Source organism: Gekko japonicus, unplaced genomic scaffold, assembly GCF_001447785.1.
Source record: "Gekko japonicus isolate JY-2015 unplaced genomic scaffold, Gekko_japonicus_V1.1 scaffold1133, whole genome shotgun sequence".
Classification (NCBI taxonomy): Eukaryota; Metazoa; Chordata; class Lepidosauria; order Squamata; family Gekkonidae; genus Gekko; species Gekko japonicus.
The window spans coordinates 210,943-231,374 of NW_015162514.1; the positions used below are offsets into that span (position 1 = coordinate 210,943).

General features: G+C 50.3%; 1 protein-coding gene across 1 annotated transcript in view; it reads right to left on the minus strand.

Moving 5' to 3' along the window:
* Positions 1–8,571: 8,571 nt before the first annotated feature.
* Positions 8,572–20,432, minus strand: part of ATAD3A (ATPase family, AAA domain containing 3A) — a 59,823-nt gene continuing 47,962 nt past the window's right edge. Inside the window, exon 16 of the mRNA XM_015406192.1 lies at positions 8,572–8,997. Within this exon, the coding sequence (XP_015261678.1) occupies positions 8,830–8,997 (168 nt within the window). The 3' untranslated portion in view covers positions 8,572–8,829. The remainder of the gene's footprint in view (positions 8,998–20,432) is intronic.

Below are 20,432 nucleotides of genomic sequence, written 5' to 3' on the forward strand. Positions count from 1 at the left end.
GAATGCTCCAGAGATATATAACGAGGGGTCATTTCCTGCGGGAGCGCACAGGAGTGGAGCTCCGGCAGTAAAGAGCCCAGGGGGCGGGCACATGCAACAAGCCCCACCCCCTGCTCCCAGCAGCCCTCAGTCTGAGCAAGAAGCAGCCAGGTAAGTTGCAGAGCTGCCCGTGGACCCCCCAGCCAAAACAGTCCAGTGGCACCTTTAAGACCAAGTTTTATTCAGGTACAAGCTCTCCCTCCTCAGCAAGGGCAGATCTGCAAGTCGTCCCACCCCCCCAATAGCTAGCAGTCCAAAACAGTCCAGTGGAGCCTGAGCAGTGGGTGTTGCCTTCTGACACACTTCCGGTGATGTCAGGGGGTGTGGCATATGCAGATAAGTTATGCTAATGAGCTCCTGCACCTCTTTTTCTACAAAAGGACCCCTGTATATAACCGAATACTTCCCTTCTCAGCCCTGCTCTGCCACCCTCTCCACACACCCCCCCGTCTCTGGTTCCTAAGGTCCTGTCAGGATGTATTTCCTCAAAATCGCCCAGCAATCCCCAGTGAAACGGCCACAACAGCAAACCCTGTTGCTTTGCATATAGGATGCTGGGATTTGAGGCAAGGCACATGAAGAGCAGTGCGCCAGGCCCAGCTGAAACATTTGCATGGAGGAAGGAGTTGTTTAAAGTTGTGTGTGGCTTCTCTTGCAGGAACTGGCCTGTGGGCTGGAGGTCAGCTCTACCGCCAAGAGGCAGCTTCTGACTCCACTCTTTCGACGGGCAAAATGCCTGTCTAAACGTCCACTGGTATAGAGAGGACTAGCTAATCTGCCTCGCTTGGTAAGAAGAGGAGGGGGAAGAATTAGCAGCTTGTGATTCAGGAACGGCCTGCAGATTCTGTGGAGCTGTGGCAAAAGCAGAACACTTTTATATATACTTTTTTGCTTAACAGGCCATCAAATCATAAATACATACATACATACATAGATATACACATACACACGGGTCATTTCATAGAAAAAGAGGTGCAGGAGCTCATTAGCATAACTTATTTGCATATGCCACACCCCCTGACATCACCGGAAGTGTGTCAGAAGGCAACACCCACTGCTCAGGCTCCACTGGACTGTTTTGGACTGCTAGCTATTGGGGGGGGGGACGACTTGCAGATCTGTCCTCGCAGAGGAGGGAGAGCTTATACCTGAATAAAACTTGGTCTTAAAGGTGCCACTGGACTGTTTTGGCTGGGGGGTCCACGGGCAGCTCTGCAACTTACCTGGCTGCTTCTTGCTCTGACTGAGGGCTGCTGGGAGCAAGGGGTGGGGCTTGTTGCATGTGCCCGCCCCCTGGGCTCTTTACTGCCGGAGCTCTGCTCCTGTGCGCTCCTGTAGGAAATGACCCCTGTATATGTATGTGTGTATATACACACACACATATACCTACTTTTTTGCATAACAGGCCATCAAGTCAAAATCCATTGGTGTCCCTTAATCCCATGTGGCAGAGGCTGCGAAAAGACAGGTTGCTTACCTGTAACTGGTGATCTTCGAGTGGTCATCTGTGCATTCACACCCTTGGGATACTCTGCGCCTGCGCTGACCTTCTCGGTACCGATAGCTAGCAAAAGGGATTTTCGCGCCTCTCCCAGGTCACGCGCCGGCTCCACTGCGCATGACCAAGGAGGGGCACGCAGATCCCGCCAGTTCCTTCTGACCGCCGCCCAACAGCCTTCAAAGAAACAAGATGAAGGGCCGAGAGCAGAGGGGAAGGAGGGCGGGTGGTGTGAATGCACAGATGACCACTCGAAGATCACCAGTTACAGGTAAGCAACCTGTCTATCTTCTTCGTGGTCTCTGTGCATCACACCCTTGGGAGAATAGCAAGCAATAACTCTTACCTGGAGGAGGGGCCGAGGCCCTACACCTGCGCCGTCTGCAAGATAGACCGACCCAACGCCACACGACGAGTAGACCGGACATCAAGGGCATAATGCTTCACAAAGGTGAGCGGAGTAGCCCAAGTCGCAGCGTTGCAGATGTCCTCCAATGGCATCCCTCTCAGGAAAGCTGTGGAAGCCGCCACCGCCCTTGTAGAGTGGGCGCGAAGTTGACCTGGAAGAGGTCTCTTAGCCAAAGCGTAACATAGCTTGATTACTTCCACAATCCACCTGGACAGCGTCTGGGAAGAGATCTTCTTCCCTAGGGAGGGCATACTGTGAGCAACAAACAAGGCTGGAGACTGACGAAAAGACTTGGTCCTGCCCAAATAGAACAGCAACGCCCTCTTAACATCCAGAGAGTGCAATTTCCGTTCCTCTTCATTGGCAGGAGACGGGAAAAATGACGGCAAAACTATATCTGAACGTAGATGAAACTCCGAAACGACTTTCGGTAAGAAGGAGATGTCCAAAGACAACGACACCCCATGAGGGGAAAAAATCAAGTATGGTGGATCACACCTTAAAGCAGACAACTCACTGACTCGACGAGCAGAAGTAATGGCCACCAGAAACGCAGTCTTGAGCGATAACAACTTTAGAGAGCAAGTGGCCAGTGGTTCGAAGGGTTTTCCCATCAAAAACCGCAAAACTAAAGCCAAATCCCAGGCCGGAGTCGGAGAACGACGGGGAGGGTACAGGCGAATAAGACCTTTACAAAACTGTTTCGTCTGAGGATGCGAGAAAACTGAAAACCCATCAATAGATGGATGAAAAGCTGACACCGCAGCTAAATACACCTTAACTGAAGAAAAACTGAGTCCCAAGTCCATTCTGGACAAAATAAACGCAAAAATAGACCTCAAATCCACTGGCGGAGGAGGTAAATTGGAAGAACTCAAGTACTGTAGGAATAAATCCCACTTCTTTGCGTAAGACGTCCTAGTAGACAGTTTACGACAATTCAACAGGACCTCATTGATACGGTCATCCATCACTGAAAGCGTATTTCCCATAGAGTCAACTTGAGACTCAGAGGATCGTAGTGAAGGACCTGGCCTTCCTGAGCTTGGAGGAGATCCAACTCCTGCGGGAAGTGTACGAAGGATCCCTTGGCTAACCGCAGCAGTGTCGGAAACCACACCTGCCGAGGCCACCAGGGGGCTACCAGGAGACAATGGGGCTTGTCCTGTTGTATTTTCACAAGCACCCTGTGGAGCAGCGGAATCGGAGGAAATAGGTATAGAAAGTCGTGAGCCCACGACATCAACAGACCGTCCCCCATTGACAGAGGGTCCAACCCCGCTCTGGAGCAAAACCTGGGACACTTCTTGTTCAATCGAGTTGCAAAAACATCGATGTGGGGATGTCCCAGATGTTGAAAAAGAGGAAGGAGATACTTTGAGTTCAACTCCCATTCGTGGTCCGATGCTCCCCCTCTGCTCAGGAAATCCGCTTGTTGGTTCAAAGTTCCTGGCAGATGGGCAGCTTGGAGAGTGATGTTCCAATGAAGGCACTCTTCCCATATGTCCATAGCTAGCCTGCAAAGGGACCTGGACACGGTCCCGCCCTGGCGATTGATATAAGCCATCGCAGTTGTGTTGTCCGTAAAAATCAACACAGCTTTTCCTACAACCTGTCTGAGTAAGGATCTGAGGGCAAATTTTACGGCCAGCAGTTCCAGATAGTTGATATGATGACTCTTCCAAAGGGGTTGCCATGGAGCACCCACACAAGTGTCGTCTGTATGAGCACCCCAACCCCACAGGGAGGCATCTGTGGTGATGGACATTACGGGAACGATCGGTTGGAACGGTGCACCCGCCAACAGATTGGTGTCCACGAGCCACCACTGCAGGGAGACGAGGACCTGCGGAGGCACTACCAGTTGAAGGCTCGGAGGATGGATGGAAGGGCGAAATTTCTTTAGAAACCACAGCTGCAACGGGCGCATGCGAAGGCGTGCATATTCGATCACGGAAGTGGTGGCTGCCATGAGACCCAAGATCCGCTGAATGTGGACCGCTGATGTCACGTTGGACTGGAACAAACGTTGAATTTCCAGACGAATGGTATCTGCCCGTTGGCGAGGAAGGTACGCCCGAGTGGCTAGGGAGTCTATGACAGCTCCTATGAACTGCACGCGAGTTGCAGGTTGCAGCATGGATTTCTGTAAATTCACCAGAATTCCAAGGGAGGATAGGACCGACAATGTGATGGTGATGTGCTGAAGGAGACATTCTCTTGAATCTGCCACCATCAACCAGTCGTCTATATACGGAAAGATCTGAATGCCCTGAAGGCGAAGATGAGCGACGACAACCACCATTACCTTCGTAAAAACCCTGGGGGCGGTAGAGAGCCCGAATGGAAGGGCTTTGAATTGGTAATGGTCCTCCCCGACTGCGAATCTGAGGAACTTTCTGTGACGAGGATGGATGGAGACGTGAAAATAAGCGTCTTTGAGATCTAAAGTGACCATCCAAGTCCCTGGAGACAGGAGTGGTAAAATGCTTTGCAACGTGGTCATGCGAAACTTTCTGTAAATGATGAACCGATTGAGAAAACGAAGGTCCATGATTGGACGAAGTCCTCCGTCCTTCTTGGGGACCGTGAAATATTTGGAATAAATCCCGCGGCAACAATCCGCCATCGGGACTTTCTCTATAGCGTTTTTTTGTGTCAGCGATTGTACCTCCTGTAGCAGGGCAGGAGACGCCGGGGTTCTGATAAAACGGGAGATTTTGGGAGTCAGAGAAAACTCTATGAGATAGCCATCTCTTATTATAGAGTGCACCCATTTGTCCGTAGAAATGGCGAGCCATGCGTGCAGGAAGGGTGCAAGGCGAGTCTGAGCAGTAAGGTTGAAGTCAAAGTCCCTGTTTGGGATTCTTAGGGAATTTCGACTTATAGGCACCGGACGATTGTCCCTTATTTTTCGGGGGAAAAGACCGTGACTGAGAGGGAGGTCTTTGCCATTGATCCGTAGGTGATTTGTTGTACGGTTGCCTGGTCGACCAAGGTTGCCTAGGCCACTGCTTGGATTTCGAGTATTTGGTCGTGGGGGAGATCCCCAAACTCTTGGACGTCTTGATACTCTTATCCATTTCCTGCAGAACCGTGTCAGTGGTGGAGCTAAACAATCCAGAACCTTCAAAGGGAAGGTCTTCCACCGAGGATCTGGTGTCATATGGCAATGATGAAGAGCGGAGCCAGGCATGTCTGCGTAACGCTACAGAGGTTGCTAGAGTCTTACTAGCGGATTCCAGGGAATGCTTGGCAGCACTAATTTGGTGTCTAGCCAAGACCATCCCTTCATTCTGAATCCTTTTAATCTGAGGTTGGCACTCTTTGGGCACGTGCGGGAGGAAATCATTCAAACGCTTCCATAAATTGAATTGATAACGGCCCATGCAGGCGGCATAGTTCGCCGTTTTAATGCCCATTGCACCGACAGTGTAGAATTTTCTACCAACCGAATCCAACTTTTTTCCTTCTTTGTCTGATGGAGTAGAGTGGCTCGCTTTTCCTTTCGTGGACGAGGAAACGACCAAAGAATTGGGCTTAGGATGTGTGTATAAAAACTCAGCCCCTGATTCCTGGACCTTGTACATGTGATCCAGACGCTTATTAGAGACATTAATGGAGGCTGGACGAGTCCAAAAGTCCTTGGTAGTTTGCAAGAGAACTTTTGTCATTGGTAGAGCCACGGAGGGCGAAGTGTTAGAGTGCATAATGTCAAAAACGTTATCATCCACAAAACTGGCAACGAGAGTAGGAGTCATAGATAGATCTAATGCCATGCGTTGAATAAAATCTCCATAAGACTTAACATCCTCTGATGGAGAAATAGGTAAATCCGCTTCCACATCTTGCGAGGTGGGCTGTGCATCTACATCCTCGATATGTTCAGAAAAGCCATCTGAATCGGAGGATACATTGGATGGTTCTGGAGATGATTCGAGTAATTCAGGTTGAGACGGTGCCGGTGTGTTAATCGGGGGCACAACCGGGTCTGGTGGATGCGTCGGTATCGACTGCTTCGATACCGATGGTCGATCTTGAAAGCGCGAAATGCGGGATGACACCGACTGACGATCCCATTCAGGTGGGGGTGGTATCGGGAGTGCCCAAGGGTATGGGTATCGATTCCCGTACAAATAATGCCATTGCCTCTCATCCCAAGTCAGGGGAGGAGAAGTTGGTCGGTGCCGATCCTCGACTCCACGTTCTGGGGAGGCATGAGAGGATTGACGGCTCGACATATCAGATTGCGACTGATTTGTCTGTTGAGTAAGGTCGATGTCGAGATCCGAACCGATCGGGTGAGGTTCTTGCGTGGGATCTCGACCCTGACTAGCCGAAACCTTATGGACTTTGGGTTTGTCCGTTTTAGGTTTCTTCGACTGCTGTGAGTCTTTGCCCTGCTTCCGGATCTTGGAAGGTACGGGGTGGTCCTTTATCGGCGTCGATCGTTTCGGTGCCGAAGCATCGATTGCGACCGTCGACGTCGATGATCCCGGAACGGGAGGACAAGTGTCCGCAGCCAAGGTGGACATCGAGGCGTGCCCGGACGTGTCCAACGGTGAAGAGGACTGTGGAGATAGTGCCTTCTCCATCAGGGCCAAGTGTAGACGAGCTGCCCTGTTTTTTCTCGTCTGGTTCGAAAACTTTCGGCAATGTCTGCACTTAGAGACACAGTGCGACTCCCCTAAACAAACGAGGCAAAGCGAGTGCCCGTCGGTGGGGGATATTTTAAGGCCGCAAGTCCTACACCGTTTGAAACAACCCCACCGCGGGGCCATAGGCCAGCGGGAGGGGAACGTAAATAAAGAACAAACACCGAAAGAAAAATGCTAACTACAAAAATAAAGAAAAAGAAACTAACTAAACGTAAGTTTAGCAAAAAAAGTTTGGTACTTAGCAGACCGAGGCAGAAGGCGTCCTACCAGCGCGGCGGTCAGAAGAGAACTGGCGGGATCTGCGTGCCCCTCCTTGGTCATGCGCAGTGGAGCCGGCGCGTGACCTGGGAGAGGCGCGAAAATCCCTTTTGCTAGCTATCGGTACCGAGAAGGTCAGCGCAGGCGCAGAGTATCCCAAGGGTGTGATGCACAGAGACCACGAAGAAGATGGTACGCTTACCCTAGATGCCTAACAAAAGATTAGGGCAGAGGGGCCAGCAAGTGCTGTGAACATAAGAACACAAGAGAAGCCATGTTGGATCACGCCAATGGCCCATCCAGTCCAACACGCTTGTGTCACACAGTGGCCAAAACCCAGGTGCCACCAGGAGGTCCAGCACTGGGGCCAGAACTCCAGATGCCCTCCCACTGTTGCCCCCCATGCACCAAGAATACAGAGCATCATTACCACAGACACAGTGTGCCTAGAGAAGGGTGCAGGCTCAAGTCCTTGACATTTTAAGGAGATTGGATTTATACCCTGCCCTTCACTACACGAAGGAGTCTCAGAGCGGCTTACAGTCTCCTTTCCCTTTCCCTCCTCACAAGAGACACCCTGTGAGGTAGGTGGGGCTGAGAGGGCTCTCAGAGAAATGCTCATGAGAGAACAGCTCTGAAAGAACTTGTAAGTAACCCAAGGTCACACCAGCAGCTGTATTTGGAGGAGGAGTGGGGAATCAAACCCAGTTCTCCCAGATTAGAGTCTGCACTCCTAACCACTATACCAAACTGGCTCTCACTGGGTCCTAGGTAGTAGTTGGCAGGGAAGACCTTGAAAACCAGCTACTGCTAGGGTTTCCAATCTCCAGGTTGAGCCTGGCATTCTACCAGAATTACAAGTGAGCTCCAGAAAATGGTTGTTTCAGGGTATAACCTTATACCATAGAGTCTAAGTGAAATATCTACACAAATCCCCCCATTCCACAGGCAATGCCCCCTTTACCAGGCCAGAGTTGGCAGCACTAACTCCCAGAGTCTGAGTAAATAATACTGAGTAAATTAATATAAAAATAAACCAGGCAGGCGAGTTGTCGGAGTCAATATAAGGCAGTTTCACATGTTCCTGACTCAAAAGACACAGCCTTGAACTGACTGGATCCTAGAGCCAAGAGGGCAACATCAGGAGAAGGCCTCAACCTCTCTGGGCTGTTGATGGCCCTCCAGAGGAACTGGTTGGCCACTGTGGGAGACAGGATGCTGGACTAGACGGACCATTGGTCTGATCCAGCAGGGCTCTTCTGATGTTCTGATGAAGGCCTCGGCCTCTATGCCCTGTTGTTGGCCCTCCAGAGGAGCTGGTTGGCCCCTGTGGGAGACAGGATGCTGGACTAGACGGACCATTGGTCTGATCCAGCAGGGCTCTTCTGATGTTCTGATGAAGGCCTCGGCCTCTATGCCCTGTTGTTGGCCCTCCAGAGGAGCTGGTTGGCCCCTGTGGGAGACAGGATGCTGGACTAGACGGACCATTGGTCTGATCCAGCTGGGCTCTTCGGATGGTCTTAGATGGGGTATAAAACTGAGAGACAAATAAAAGAGACCGATGGCAGGACTGAGGCAGATAAACACAACATTAAAAATGCCCCTCTCTTTTGAAGGCACCTGAACCATTTTCTCTGCTGTGAAATGCGTTCTAGCTGGCATGTTCTGAAGAAACTGAGACAAAAACAGAGGTTTCAGGAACTGCCCGTTTTTGGCAAGGGAACTCTTTTAATATAGTGGTGCTTAATTTTGTCCCAATACACACAGACACAATTATTCCAGATGTCACCCTGAGGTACAAAAAACGGTTTCTCAGTCTCGGAGCCGTGGCGCCCTCCCCGTCTTTCACCAGTGGGGGGGCCCTCTGTCAGCTCAACATGATTTCGACCAGAGCGTGGCCCCAAGACACCACTTCCCCCAGCATCCTTTGCTTTACGCGCAGCCGTCGGCCATGCTTATTTGGCTCGTCACACGGACTTCCCCAGTGTGAGGGGCAGCGGCTGGCTCTTGCCGAGTTCCACTCCTTCGGCTTTCAGCCACTCCATTTTCTGCTTGTGCTGCAGTACGGCGTCTGCTACCCGGGCATCTATCATGGCCTCCGTCAGCACCCCGTCCTGTGAAGCGTAGGCCGCAGCCTGAAGGGGGAAGAGAAGGAGAGAAAAATCTATTCTGAAGTCCCTTTGAAGCATCCAGGGCTGTTACAAACTTTCTTGGAGTGCTTCATTGAGGAAGCCTTTTAGGATTTATGTTCACTTTGGGCAAAAAATGAGCTGCCCCCCCTTAAGTCCTGCCTCTCCCCACTACATGGATTTTATTCAAGATATTTTTATGCCGCCTTTCTACACCATTGGGGCCCCCAAAGCAGCACGCTTAAAAACACTGAAACACTCGAACAATGAAAAAAGAACATTAAAAATGATAAAACAATTCAATAAAAAAAAACACATAAGCAAATGACACCAGAATCAGGAAGGAAGGCCAATAACTGTTACGGCAGAACCGGGAAGGCCAAATAAATTACATGAGATAATCACAAAGCAGGAGGAGGTAAAAATAGCCTACGTTAAAAGCAGGCTCCTTATGTTGGTAACCAATTTTTATAAGTTTTTCTAATTTTTATAGTAGATTTAAAATAATCATTAGTTCAGTTTAAGCAGATTATTTACTTAAATTATGAAGACGTCTTCCCCCTTTTTTTACTGACTACTCCTCTGCTCAGAATAAAATCTATTAACAATTAAAAACAAAAAAGACACTCCAAAAACTGAAGCGCAAGAGCCAAACTAAAGAAGCCGTCACAAGGGAGCAACGAGAGATCCGCCCGTCGAACGTACAGGAAAAGAAAACACCTTGGGGACTAAACGGTTAACCGTCTGCGCCAAGCGGGTATTTCAGGAGGAGGGTCTTCCATAATTTGGAGGACCCCAGTGCAGAATTTTTTTACAATTCTCGTGCTGAGAATGCTCACGCGTCACTATCCCAGCATGGGGTCTGGTCCAACGATCTTTGAGAACGCCTGGATAGCACAGTTGCTCATCCGTTGCCCAAGCGAACCCAGATGCCGCTGCGCACGGGCATCTGCCGGAGCCGCAAGTGCCTTGCGGCATGGGGTCTGTCTTCAAGAAGATGCAGTGCCTTTCACAACGCACGTTGAGTGCTTTCCCTCTGATGTGGAATTGAAGGGGGGGGGCGTGCGACACTAAGGTGCCTGCGTCAGCCCCTGGGACCATCGAGCCCGGTGATTTCTTTTTTCCTATCGTGGCTCCATCTGCGGCCGTTAGGTTCATACTTCACTGCCTCTTCCAATGACTTTCTAAAAATAGACCTGCCTTGGGGTGGGTGGGGGTGCAGCACTGTCAAGAAAGAAAGCTGGAGGAAAGCGTGGGTAGACTGGCTGGCTGCCCCTTCCAGGAACAGCTTTCAAATGCATTAAAAAAGGAAGAAAACCCAACAACAACCCAAGCATCTGCCTTTACTCAGACGCGATGTTTTGTCTTCAACGCAAGCGTCCAGACCTGACAGGCAGGAGGAGGAAGGAACTGTGGCTCAGAGGGAGAGCACAAGACAGAGAGGAATTTCAGACAGACGATATAATCTGGAAGAGGAACGGTTCCCAAACGGTTTCTGGTCTGTCATTTCAGACAGAACCGTTTTAGAACCGGTTCCGTACCGGAATATATTTGCAATTTCAGACACAAACGCTTCTGTCCCGTTTAGGAAACGGGGCTGAAGCGTTTTACCTGTCAACCGCTTCCAAGTAGTCTTCAGTTTCCTCTCCCGGTTCCGATGCGCTTTTTCCCGCCGTTTTTCGCCCACGCGGGCGATCTCCAGCTTTTTTTATTTGAACATTCGCTTTATAGCGTTATAGCGCTATAACGAAACAGCAGTATATCAACCCCATTGGAATGCCTGGAGTGTTTTGTCATAGTGCTATAGCGCTATAAAGCGAACGTTTTTTTTTTTTTTAAAGCTGGAAATCGCCCGCACGGGTGAAAAACAGGAAAAAGCGGTGCAGTCTGAAATGGCAAACTACTTCAGATCCAGCTCTTTACCGGAAGGGGAAAGCCATGTGTGAAATGGCAGCCCTATACCGGTTCACTTCAAAACAGATAATTACTGGCTTGAAACCAGGTGAAACTGGGTAATGTGAAATTCCTCATTGTCTGAACTGGCGTCAGGCTTATTCTACCCCTTTCAGTACTGACTCCTTCTGCTGTGTGTATAGACGAAGTCAAGTGGAAAGCCAGATGGCGTATCCTGATGTGACCAACTTCAAGGAAGGAGAGGCAACTGATCCTGAGACGACCCTGATCGACGGCAAAACCTCCAGTGATTCACCACGTGACTCTGAACAAGAAGGTTCCAGCCTCGTTAGCATGCAGAATATCCCAGGCACTGCTCCTTCTAAGTCTTGTGAGCAAAAATCCTACTTACAACGTTTGAAAAAGCCCCACTTCTTCTCCATAAAATAAACGAGATGGGGAAGAAAAAGAGGTGCGGGGCGAGGCCCCCAAAGGCCAAACTCAGGTAAGACGAAAAACTTCACCCTCAAACTAAACAAAGTCTTTTTTTCTTTTTTAAAGAAAACAATGAATAAGCAAAGGTAAAAGCTACTTTGTGAGCTGCTGCTGGCATTAAAGTTGTGAGTGAGCGATTTGGCTCCTGCATGAATCAGTTTGCTCTGGAGCCGTCCTTCCGGAGATGAGACAAAAAAAGTGTGAGCCAGAGGCTAAAGAACTGTGAGCTAGCTCACACTAACTCAGCTTAGAGGAAACACTGGTCCCAGGTTCAGTCCCTGATATCTCCAATTAAAAAAAAAAAAAAGACCAGGCAATAGGTGATGTGAAAGACCCCTGCCTGAGACCCTGGAGAGCCGCCACCGGTCTGAGTAGACGAGACTGGTTATTTATTTCATTGTGGCTGTGGAAAGTCAGTAGTTCATCAGTTCGAGCCCCGAGTGTGCCGCATGACAGAGTGAGCTCCCGTCTCTAGTTCCAGCTCCTGCCAACCTAGCAGTTCGAAAGCAAGAAATTGCAAGTAGATAAATAGGTACCACTTCGGTGGGAAGGTAACAGCGTTCCGTGCGCCTCGGTGTTTAGTCATGCCGGCCACATGACCATGGAAAAACGTCTTCGGACAGCGCTGGCTCTTCGGCTTTGAAACGGAGATGAGCACCGCAACCCTAGAGTCGGATTCGACCAGCTTTCGAGCAAGGGAACCTTTACTTAGACTTTTAGGCTGCCCTTCCCTGCAAACAGGGTGCAAGGTGGCTTACAACAGAACAGAAACACAACAATCCAAGTTAAATTAAACCAGTGTTAAAACACCGTACAGAGACATACCTAAAAAGCCATTCCAAGGTGGCAAACGATTTGAATAGAAAACAGAACGACCCAGAGCCTCCAAGGGGGCAGGTAAGGGGGGGGGGGACACCAGACTACTTGCTGTCCCATCGCTGTCCTCAACCAAAAGCCCGGCAGAAGACCTCTGCCTTACAAGCCCTGCGGAAAGGTAAGAAATCCCGCAAGGCACGGATGTTCTCTGGCAGAGTAGGTGATGTGCAAGACCTCCGCCTGCAACCCTGGAGAGCTGCTGCCAGTCTGAGTAGACAACACTGACGGGGATGGACCGAGGGTCTGATTCAGTGTAAGAGGCTTCCTGAGTTCAGGCTCACATTTGCTTCTTAGCCCACATCTCTCCACCTCAATCATACTATCCATAAGAAGAAGAAGAAGAGGAGATTGGATTTATACCCTGCCCTTCACTACCTGAAGGAGCCTTAGAGTGGCCTACAATCCCTTTCCCTTCCCCTCCCCACAACAGACACCCTGGGAGGTAGGTGGGGCTGAGACAGCGCTGAGAAAACAGCTCCGAGAGAACTTGTGACTGACCCAAGGTCACACCAGCAGCTGCATCGGGAGGGGTGGGGAATCAAACCCAGTTCTCCCAGATTAGAGTCCATGCTCCTAACCACTACACCAAACTGGCTCCTAAGAACTTGCTTCATTAAAAAAAACCACACACTAAAGCTGAGAGGCCATGGAAGCTGAATTCTGCACTGCCAATGGAACAAGCATAGCTTACCCGTTCTGAACTCTGCCACCCATCAGTCTCCCATTCCTTTACAGACTTCTCCTTTGCATCGGGAGGCGTGGGGAATCAAACCCGGTTCCTCCCAGATTAGAGTCCATGCTCCTAACCACTACACCAAACTGGCTCCTAAGAACTTGCTTCATTAAAAAAAACCACACACTAAAGCTGAGAGGCCATGGAAGCTGAATTCTGCACTGCCAATGGAACAAGCATAGCTTACCCGTTCTGAACTCTGCCACCCATCAGTCTCCCATTCCTTTACAGACTTCTCCTTTTTCCTTGAGACGTTTATTAAAAAAGAGCTAAGCCATTTGAAGTGACGTGCGGTCTCCCCCCCCCCCCCCCCCGGTTGCATAACCTACATACATTATGCCAATTAAACAGATTTGCATGAGTTTGGATAATTTATTAGGGCAGCCAAACTCTTAATCAACAAAGGATCCTTTCCACTGGAAGAGCTTTAAATGAATAATCAATTAAGCTGGGCAAAAATCTGCATGCCAAAAAATGTGGGGGGGGGGGGGGGGGGGGGGAACCCAGCAGATAACGGCAGCTATGTGATGGAGGCCACATGTTGGAAGAGGCACCTCCTGTGTGGGACAGAAGGGGGAATGCAGAGGCGAGAGAATGCCTCTTCCAAAACGGCCTTCTGTGTCGGAGAGCGGGGTGGGGTGGGGGGCAGGCGCCTCTTCCGAGGTTCTTCCCCGTGCGTGAAAAGAGCACGCCTCGGTGAAGGAGACTATGCATATTAAAAATAGATCTCTTAAAAGCACATGTTGGTTTTGCATGACACATCCAGAATCACACATAGTGGGCATCGTTGTAGGAGGATTCCCCCGCTGTGCAAGAGGGAACTGGGAAGCCTCTTACACCCCGCCCCCAACGGGGACTAGACTTGAGATTCCCAAATCTGATTTGGGTCCTTGAACCAGGCCGACTGTCCTGTTAAAGGCCTGTAACGCAAACAAAGCAAAGCTACGACTCAGGTCACGAAACTGTCGGATTCTGTTTAAAGGCTATAGTCCTGGGGGAAAGAACAGGGCAGGCAGTGTGCTCTATCGAAACCTCTGTCAGAAGAGGCCTTCTGAGCCAGAGCAGGACAGATGACGGGAGAGCTGAGGATCTAGCGGCTGTTGGCAGATGAGGAAAAGAGAAGATGGGAGGCTCCCTAGTGAAAGTGGGAGGAGGCAGGTACCAGAATTTAGGCTGTGCTGAGATCTAGGCCCAAAACCACATGTTACATTTAACCTGTGGCCACCACGGGGATTTGCAGTGATATGACAGCCGCGAGTTCCCCGCGGGAACTCAGTTTAGAAGTGCCGCAGGGGCCCAGTTCAGATCAGGACTGTGGCCTGGAGGAGGAAGGGCTCCAGCCTTCTCCCCGTGCACTGTTTTCCCAACTGGACAGCCTCAAGGTATGTTATCTGCTCCATCAGAGGTCTCTATGTGCAGTGAATGCTTGCATGTATAGGGGCAAATAACGCCACCTGGGTCAATGTCAGGTTAAGAAAATAGCATGGAGGAAGCTGGAACCCCCTCCACCCCATGTGCCATGGTCCCGATTCAAAATGGGCCCCTGTGGTGCTTCGGAAATTAGTCTTAAGCAAATGCTATTCGTACAGTTTCAATGGCTGTGACGCACAGTAGTGAGGGCTATCAGCTTAAACCAAGAATCTTTATACTCAGTTGGTGCTGTCATCCCAAAACCACCACCAAAGGTACTGAGTACCAGAGGCCACAAACTCAGTACTTTTTACAGTTTCTTACAGAGGTCTCTCTCCCCCCCTTTCCCTGCTGTCAATCCAATGCCCAAGGCTGAGGCTGACAGCTTTGAAGCACAAAAAATATCCAGAACTTAAAAAAAAAACCCTAGGTCTTTCGCAGTACTGATGGGTCTTGAGCTTGTTTAACTTTCCAAAGACATCTTGCCGCAGGTGCATAGCCAGGAATGCGTGACATTCCAGATTCCCACCCAGTGAAGCAGTTCAAAGCCCCACACCACCATCTGAAGCTCACTGGGTCAGTCGCTCTCTCCCAGACTAACCTACATTATGGGAGGAGAAGAGAGCAAGAGTCCAGGGGCACCTTAAAGACTAACACAATTTGTGGCAGGGTAGAAGCTTACGTGATCCACTGCTCACTTCTTCAGAGCAAGAGTCAAGTGGCACTTTCAAGACTAACAAAATTTGTGGCAGGGTAGGAACTGTAGGAGTGACAGACTTCACGTTCCTGGGATCCCAGATCACCGCAGACTGTGACAGCAGTCATGAAATTAAAAGACGCCTGCTCCTTGGGAGGAAAGCGATGGCGAACCTAAACAGCATGATAAAAAGTAGAGACATCACCCTGCCAACAAAAGTCCGCATGGTCAAAGCAATGGTATTCCCAGTAGTCCTGTATGGCTGCGAGAGTTGGACCATAAGGAAGGCCGAGCGCCGAAGAATAGATTCTTTTGAACTATGGTGCTGGAGAAGACTCTTGAGAGTCCCTTGGACTGCAAGAAGATCAAATCAGTCAATCCTAAAAGAAATCAACCCTGACTGTTCCCTGGAAGGCCAGATAGTGAAACTGAAGCTCAAATCCTTTGGCCACCCAATGAGAAGGGAGCTCTCCCTGGAGAAGACCCTGATGCTGGGAAAGATTGAAGGTCAAAGAAGACGGGGACGGCAAAGGATGAGATGGTTAGACAGTGTCATCGATGCAACGAACATGAAATTGACCAAACCTCAGAGGATGGCGGAAGACAGGAAGGCCTGGCATGATCTGGTCCATGGGGTCGCAAAGAGTCGGACTCGACTGTGCGACTGAACAACAACGACAACAACAAAAGGAGCTGTTGTGAGTCACTGCTCACTGCTTCAGAACAAGAGCCCAGTGGCACCTTCCAAGACTAACAAAATTTGTGGCAGCGGAGGAGCTTCCGTGAGTCATTACTCACTTCTTCAGAACAAGAGCCCAGTGGCACCTTCAAGACTAACAAAATTTGTGGCAGGGTAGGAGCTTACGTGATCCACTGCTTGCTTCTTCAGGACAAGAGTAAGAGCCCAGTGGCACCTTCAAGACTAACACAATTTGTGGCAGGGTAGGAGCTTACGTGATCCACTGCTCACTTCTTCAGAACAAGAGCAAGAGTCCAGTAGCACCTTAAAGACTAACAATTTGTGGAAGGGGAGGAGCTTTCCTGAGTCACTGCTCAGTTCTTCAGATACCTAAATCTACCTCATGGGGTTGTTGAGAGAGAGGGAAAAAAACAGAGGAGGCGGGAGAACCATGCAAGTCCCTCCCTCCCAAGCTCTTTGGCAGACAGCTGGGACAGAAAGCGTTAAGGTTCCTTAATGATTCCAGGGGCGATACAAACTCTGCAAAGGAGGGGGAGGGAGGAAAACTAATTACAGAAATCAGAAATATGAATCGGAGGAGAATTAAACAACTGTTGCGGGCTGCAATTAAACCTCCCCTTTGGGATTCATTCCAAGGCACTGGGGGGGGGGGACGACACACACAGCGCAACACCCTCCTTGGCCGGAACAAAACACAGCTGAAAAATTGCTGCCATTAAAGTCCGGCGTTCTGCAATGAGCAGGATCCGCTGTGGCTTGGTGCTCCAAAAAAATCCCCCAACACAGGCTAAAGAAGTCACAAGCCCCCCCCCCCAAGGGCTTTTGGAGAGGCCCTACTAACTCTTTGCAACAGAGGTGAGAAAGGGGAAGGGAGAGAGAATGGAAGAAAGAAGGAGAGGCGAGAAAGAGAAAGAGAAGCAACCTTAAAATACCTTGAGACATCCATTTGCATCAAGGCTGTTTGGAGGACGTGTTAAAAAACAACAACAACAAAAAAAAAACCCAGCAACACACCTGTCTTGCCACAGCTGCTGCTTATCAGCTGAGGAAACGCAGGCTCGCCTGGGAGGGGGCCTGGAGGTGACACCGCAGTCCCCTCTTATTTCCTGCCTGCCGGGAGGGGTTTCTAGTTAGCAGCTAGCCCACCTAATCCCCCCCCCCAGCTGAGGGGGAGAGGGAATGATAGCCAGGGCTGCGGAGGAAAGCCTCGGCTTTGCAAGAACGCAAAGTCTGGGTGCGGGATCTAGCTCCTGCCAAGTTTCTAGCCCTCATGACGGCAAAGGTGTATGTGAAGGTATGTGGGAAGGACTATCGGAAAACTCAGATGCCCAGAGGGTGGGGGGAAAGGGGTCTCTGGCAGCCGGGGCCCCTCTGAGCCCCTCTGTGTAACTAGCAAAGTCGTCACGCGTCTGTTACGTTTAGGGGTGTGCGTTTGGATTGAACCAGAGCCGAAAAAATATCTGAAAAATATTGGTATTTTCTGGATATTCTTTCAGATGGGTATTTCTTTGGGTGTTTTTTCGGCAATCCGAAATGGCCAAGACTTAAAAATCCCAAAAACATTTGTGATTTTTTGCTGGATAGTCATAGTTAAAGGGCGTTTAAAGGGATTGCGGTCTCTTCAAAGCCCTCTGGGTGACCTCATTGCTTGGAGAAGGTGTTTAAAGGGACAGCAAGCCCTTTAAACGCCTTCGGAGTTCACTCATGGAGTCACACCGCTTGTCTGGCTTGGAGAAAGCATTTAAAGGGACTGCAACCCCTTTAAACACCCTTTCCCCATCTCCATTGAAACTAATGGAGTAAGGGGCACCTTCTCTGGGGGCCCATAGAATTGGACCCCCGGCCCAATCTTTTTGAAACTTGGGGGTTTTTTTGAGGAGAGGGACCAAATTTGCCAGCAGGGTATGAACGAATTTAAATAAATTTAAGTAGAACACATTTTGTCAGCCCAAATTCTGCAAAATGAGAAATGGCAGGGAGGGAAATCGTGGAATTTAGCGCTGAAGTTTTTTGATGCAGAAGTTCGGTTTGCATTTATAACACCTTCGCTGCTCAAAGCTCTTCAGATACATAAGGATTATAATAAAATAACACCAGCCCTGCAAGGTGGGCCAGTACTACAGTCCATAACTGCAGACTGGGGGGAGGGAAGGAGGACTGAGACTAAGTGGTTTGCCTGAGGCCACCCAAAGAGTTTGTGGCAGAGACAACATTTGAACTTAGGACCTCCAGAATTACAGCTCTTAGCTGCTACAATGCACCCTAAGAGACTGTGGGTTTGACGGTATATGGTGGTGGACCACCGAGTAAAGGTAAAGGTTTCCCTTGCTCGAAAGCCAGTCGAATCCGAATCTAGGGGGCGGTGCTCATCTCCGTTTCTAAGCTGAAGAGCCAGCGCTGTCCGAAGACCTTTCCGTGGTCATGTGGCCGGCATGACTAAACACCGAGGCGCACGGAACGCTGTCACCTTCCCACCAAAGCGGTACCTATTTATCTCCTTGCAATTTCTTGCTTTCAAACTGCTAGGTTGGCAGGAGCTGGGGCCAGAGACGGGAGCTCACGCCGTCACGTGGCACTCGGGTCCCGACCTGCCGAACTATAGACCTTCCACAGCCTGAAGTTCAGCATCTTAACCACTGAGCCACCGCGGCCCTCAGAGTACTAAGCAATAATTTTAAAAAGATGGTTCATGCAAGAATGAAGTCAGCCCACATGAAACGATGGCTGTTAATTCTTATGACTGATGGAGGCAGATCAGTGGGGGGTGGGGGTGGAATGAAAGGGCGGGTGCCTAAGAGACAAAGGGGAGACAGAAATGCTAGCAGTGGCCATTCAGCTAGAAGAAATGTTGAAGCAGCTTTGTGCTCGCGGTAAGGCTAATGAAAGAGATCCCTCGCTTGTAGCTGAACCCCAACGACATCTGGGGAAGAGTTACGGCATCGGATTGGCATGCAGAAGGTCCCAGCTTCAGCCCCCGGCCTCTCCAGTTATAAGGATCAGAAGAGAGAAGAAGAAGAAGAGATTGGATTTATACCCCGCCCTTCACCAACCAAGGGAGTCTCCGAGCGGTTTACAAACTCCTTTCCCTTCCCCTCCCCACAACAGACACCCTCTGAGGTAGGTGGGGCTGAGAGAGCTCTGACAGAAACTGCTCTTCTTCAAGAACAGCTCTGACAGAACTATGGTTTGCCCAAGGTCATGCAGCAGCTGCAAGTGGAGGAGTGGGGAATCAAACCCGGTTCTCCCGGATTAGAGTCCGCACATCTAAGCACTACACCAAACTGGCAGGAGGTGATGCTGAAGTCCCACACCTGAGACTCCGGAGAGCTGCTGTCAGTCAGTCGCTGGCGAGAACTGACTGACCTTGAACGACCAAGGGTTTGTATCAGAGAGGTTCACGCGTTCATTGCCAACTGGCGCTTTGCAACATGGGGGTGGGCGAGACTTCGGCGGAAAAGCAAGCCGAGAAACGGCCGACAAAACTGTGGGTGACCAACCGCCTAGGCTCTGTGGGCCGAATCGTCGCTCTGGCACTTGGCAGGGATGTCGCTGCAGGAGAGAGGGGGCGTCTGTCGGGGAGATCTCTCGCCAAGTACCGGTGCGAGGGGAACTGGGGAACCGGGGAACGGATCCTACCGGTTTTGCTAACTTAGCTCTGCAAAGCGGCGCTGCAAAGCCTTCTGCAGTCCTGCAGCAAACGGGCAACGGGTAAAGATTGGCATCTCCCCCCACCCCCGTTTTTTGCAGAAGCTCGAGTTCTCACTATTACAAGTGTCACTGGAATCGCTGTGGAGAGACAGAGAGAGAAAAAATCCTGGATATCCCCTAACTAGGTAGGCTCAGCGCTCAGATTCTGCCGCTCAAAAGGAATTCCGCATAACGGCGCAACCCTGTTATGAGAACGGAGATGAAATCTCTGTGCTTTCCTGGTTCTCTTGCAGATTCAACCCCCCCCCCCCCCACCAGCAGAATAGTTTCCACGGCCAATTAAATCTTTGCCCCTTTGTGTGAAGCCCGCTGGTTGCTAGGGCATGCAAATAGCTCCGAGAGGAGCGTGGGGATTGGGGCGACGGATGCTGATGTCACAAAGGCACTGGTGGTTCCTGAAAGCAGGGCAAAGTCACGATAACGTCCTATGCAGTTCCTCACAATAAGGAGTATGGGGAGAGGAGGGGGGAGACTCCTTTGCAAGGGAAAGGCTGTGGGATTCCCAGACACACCTCCTTCTCACCTGTCCAAACAGGACCCCTTCTGGGAGGGAGGAAAAGGAAAGCAGATTTGCAGCATTGAACAAGAAGAGACTGGATTTATACCCCACCCTTCACTACCCAAAGGAGTCTCAGAGCGGCTTACAATCCCTTTCCCTTCCCCTCCCCACAACAGACACCCTGTGAGCGAAGCTCCCTCTAAGCTGTGGAGTCTTGTGAGCAAAAATTCTACTTTGTGAGCATTAAAGTTCTGAGCGAGCGGTTTGGCTACTGCATGAATAAGTTTGCTCCCGGAGCCATCCTTCCTGAGCCAAGACAAAAATGTGTGAGCTGGAGGCTAAGAAGCTGTGAGCTAGCTCACACTAACTCAGCTTAGAGAGAACACTGCCTGTGAGGCAGGCGGGGCTGAGGGAGTTCTCTCGAGAACCG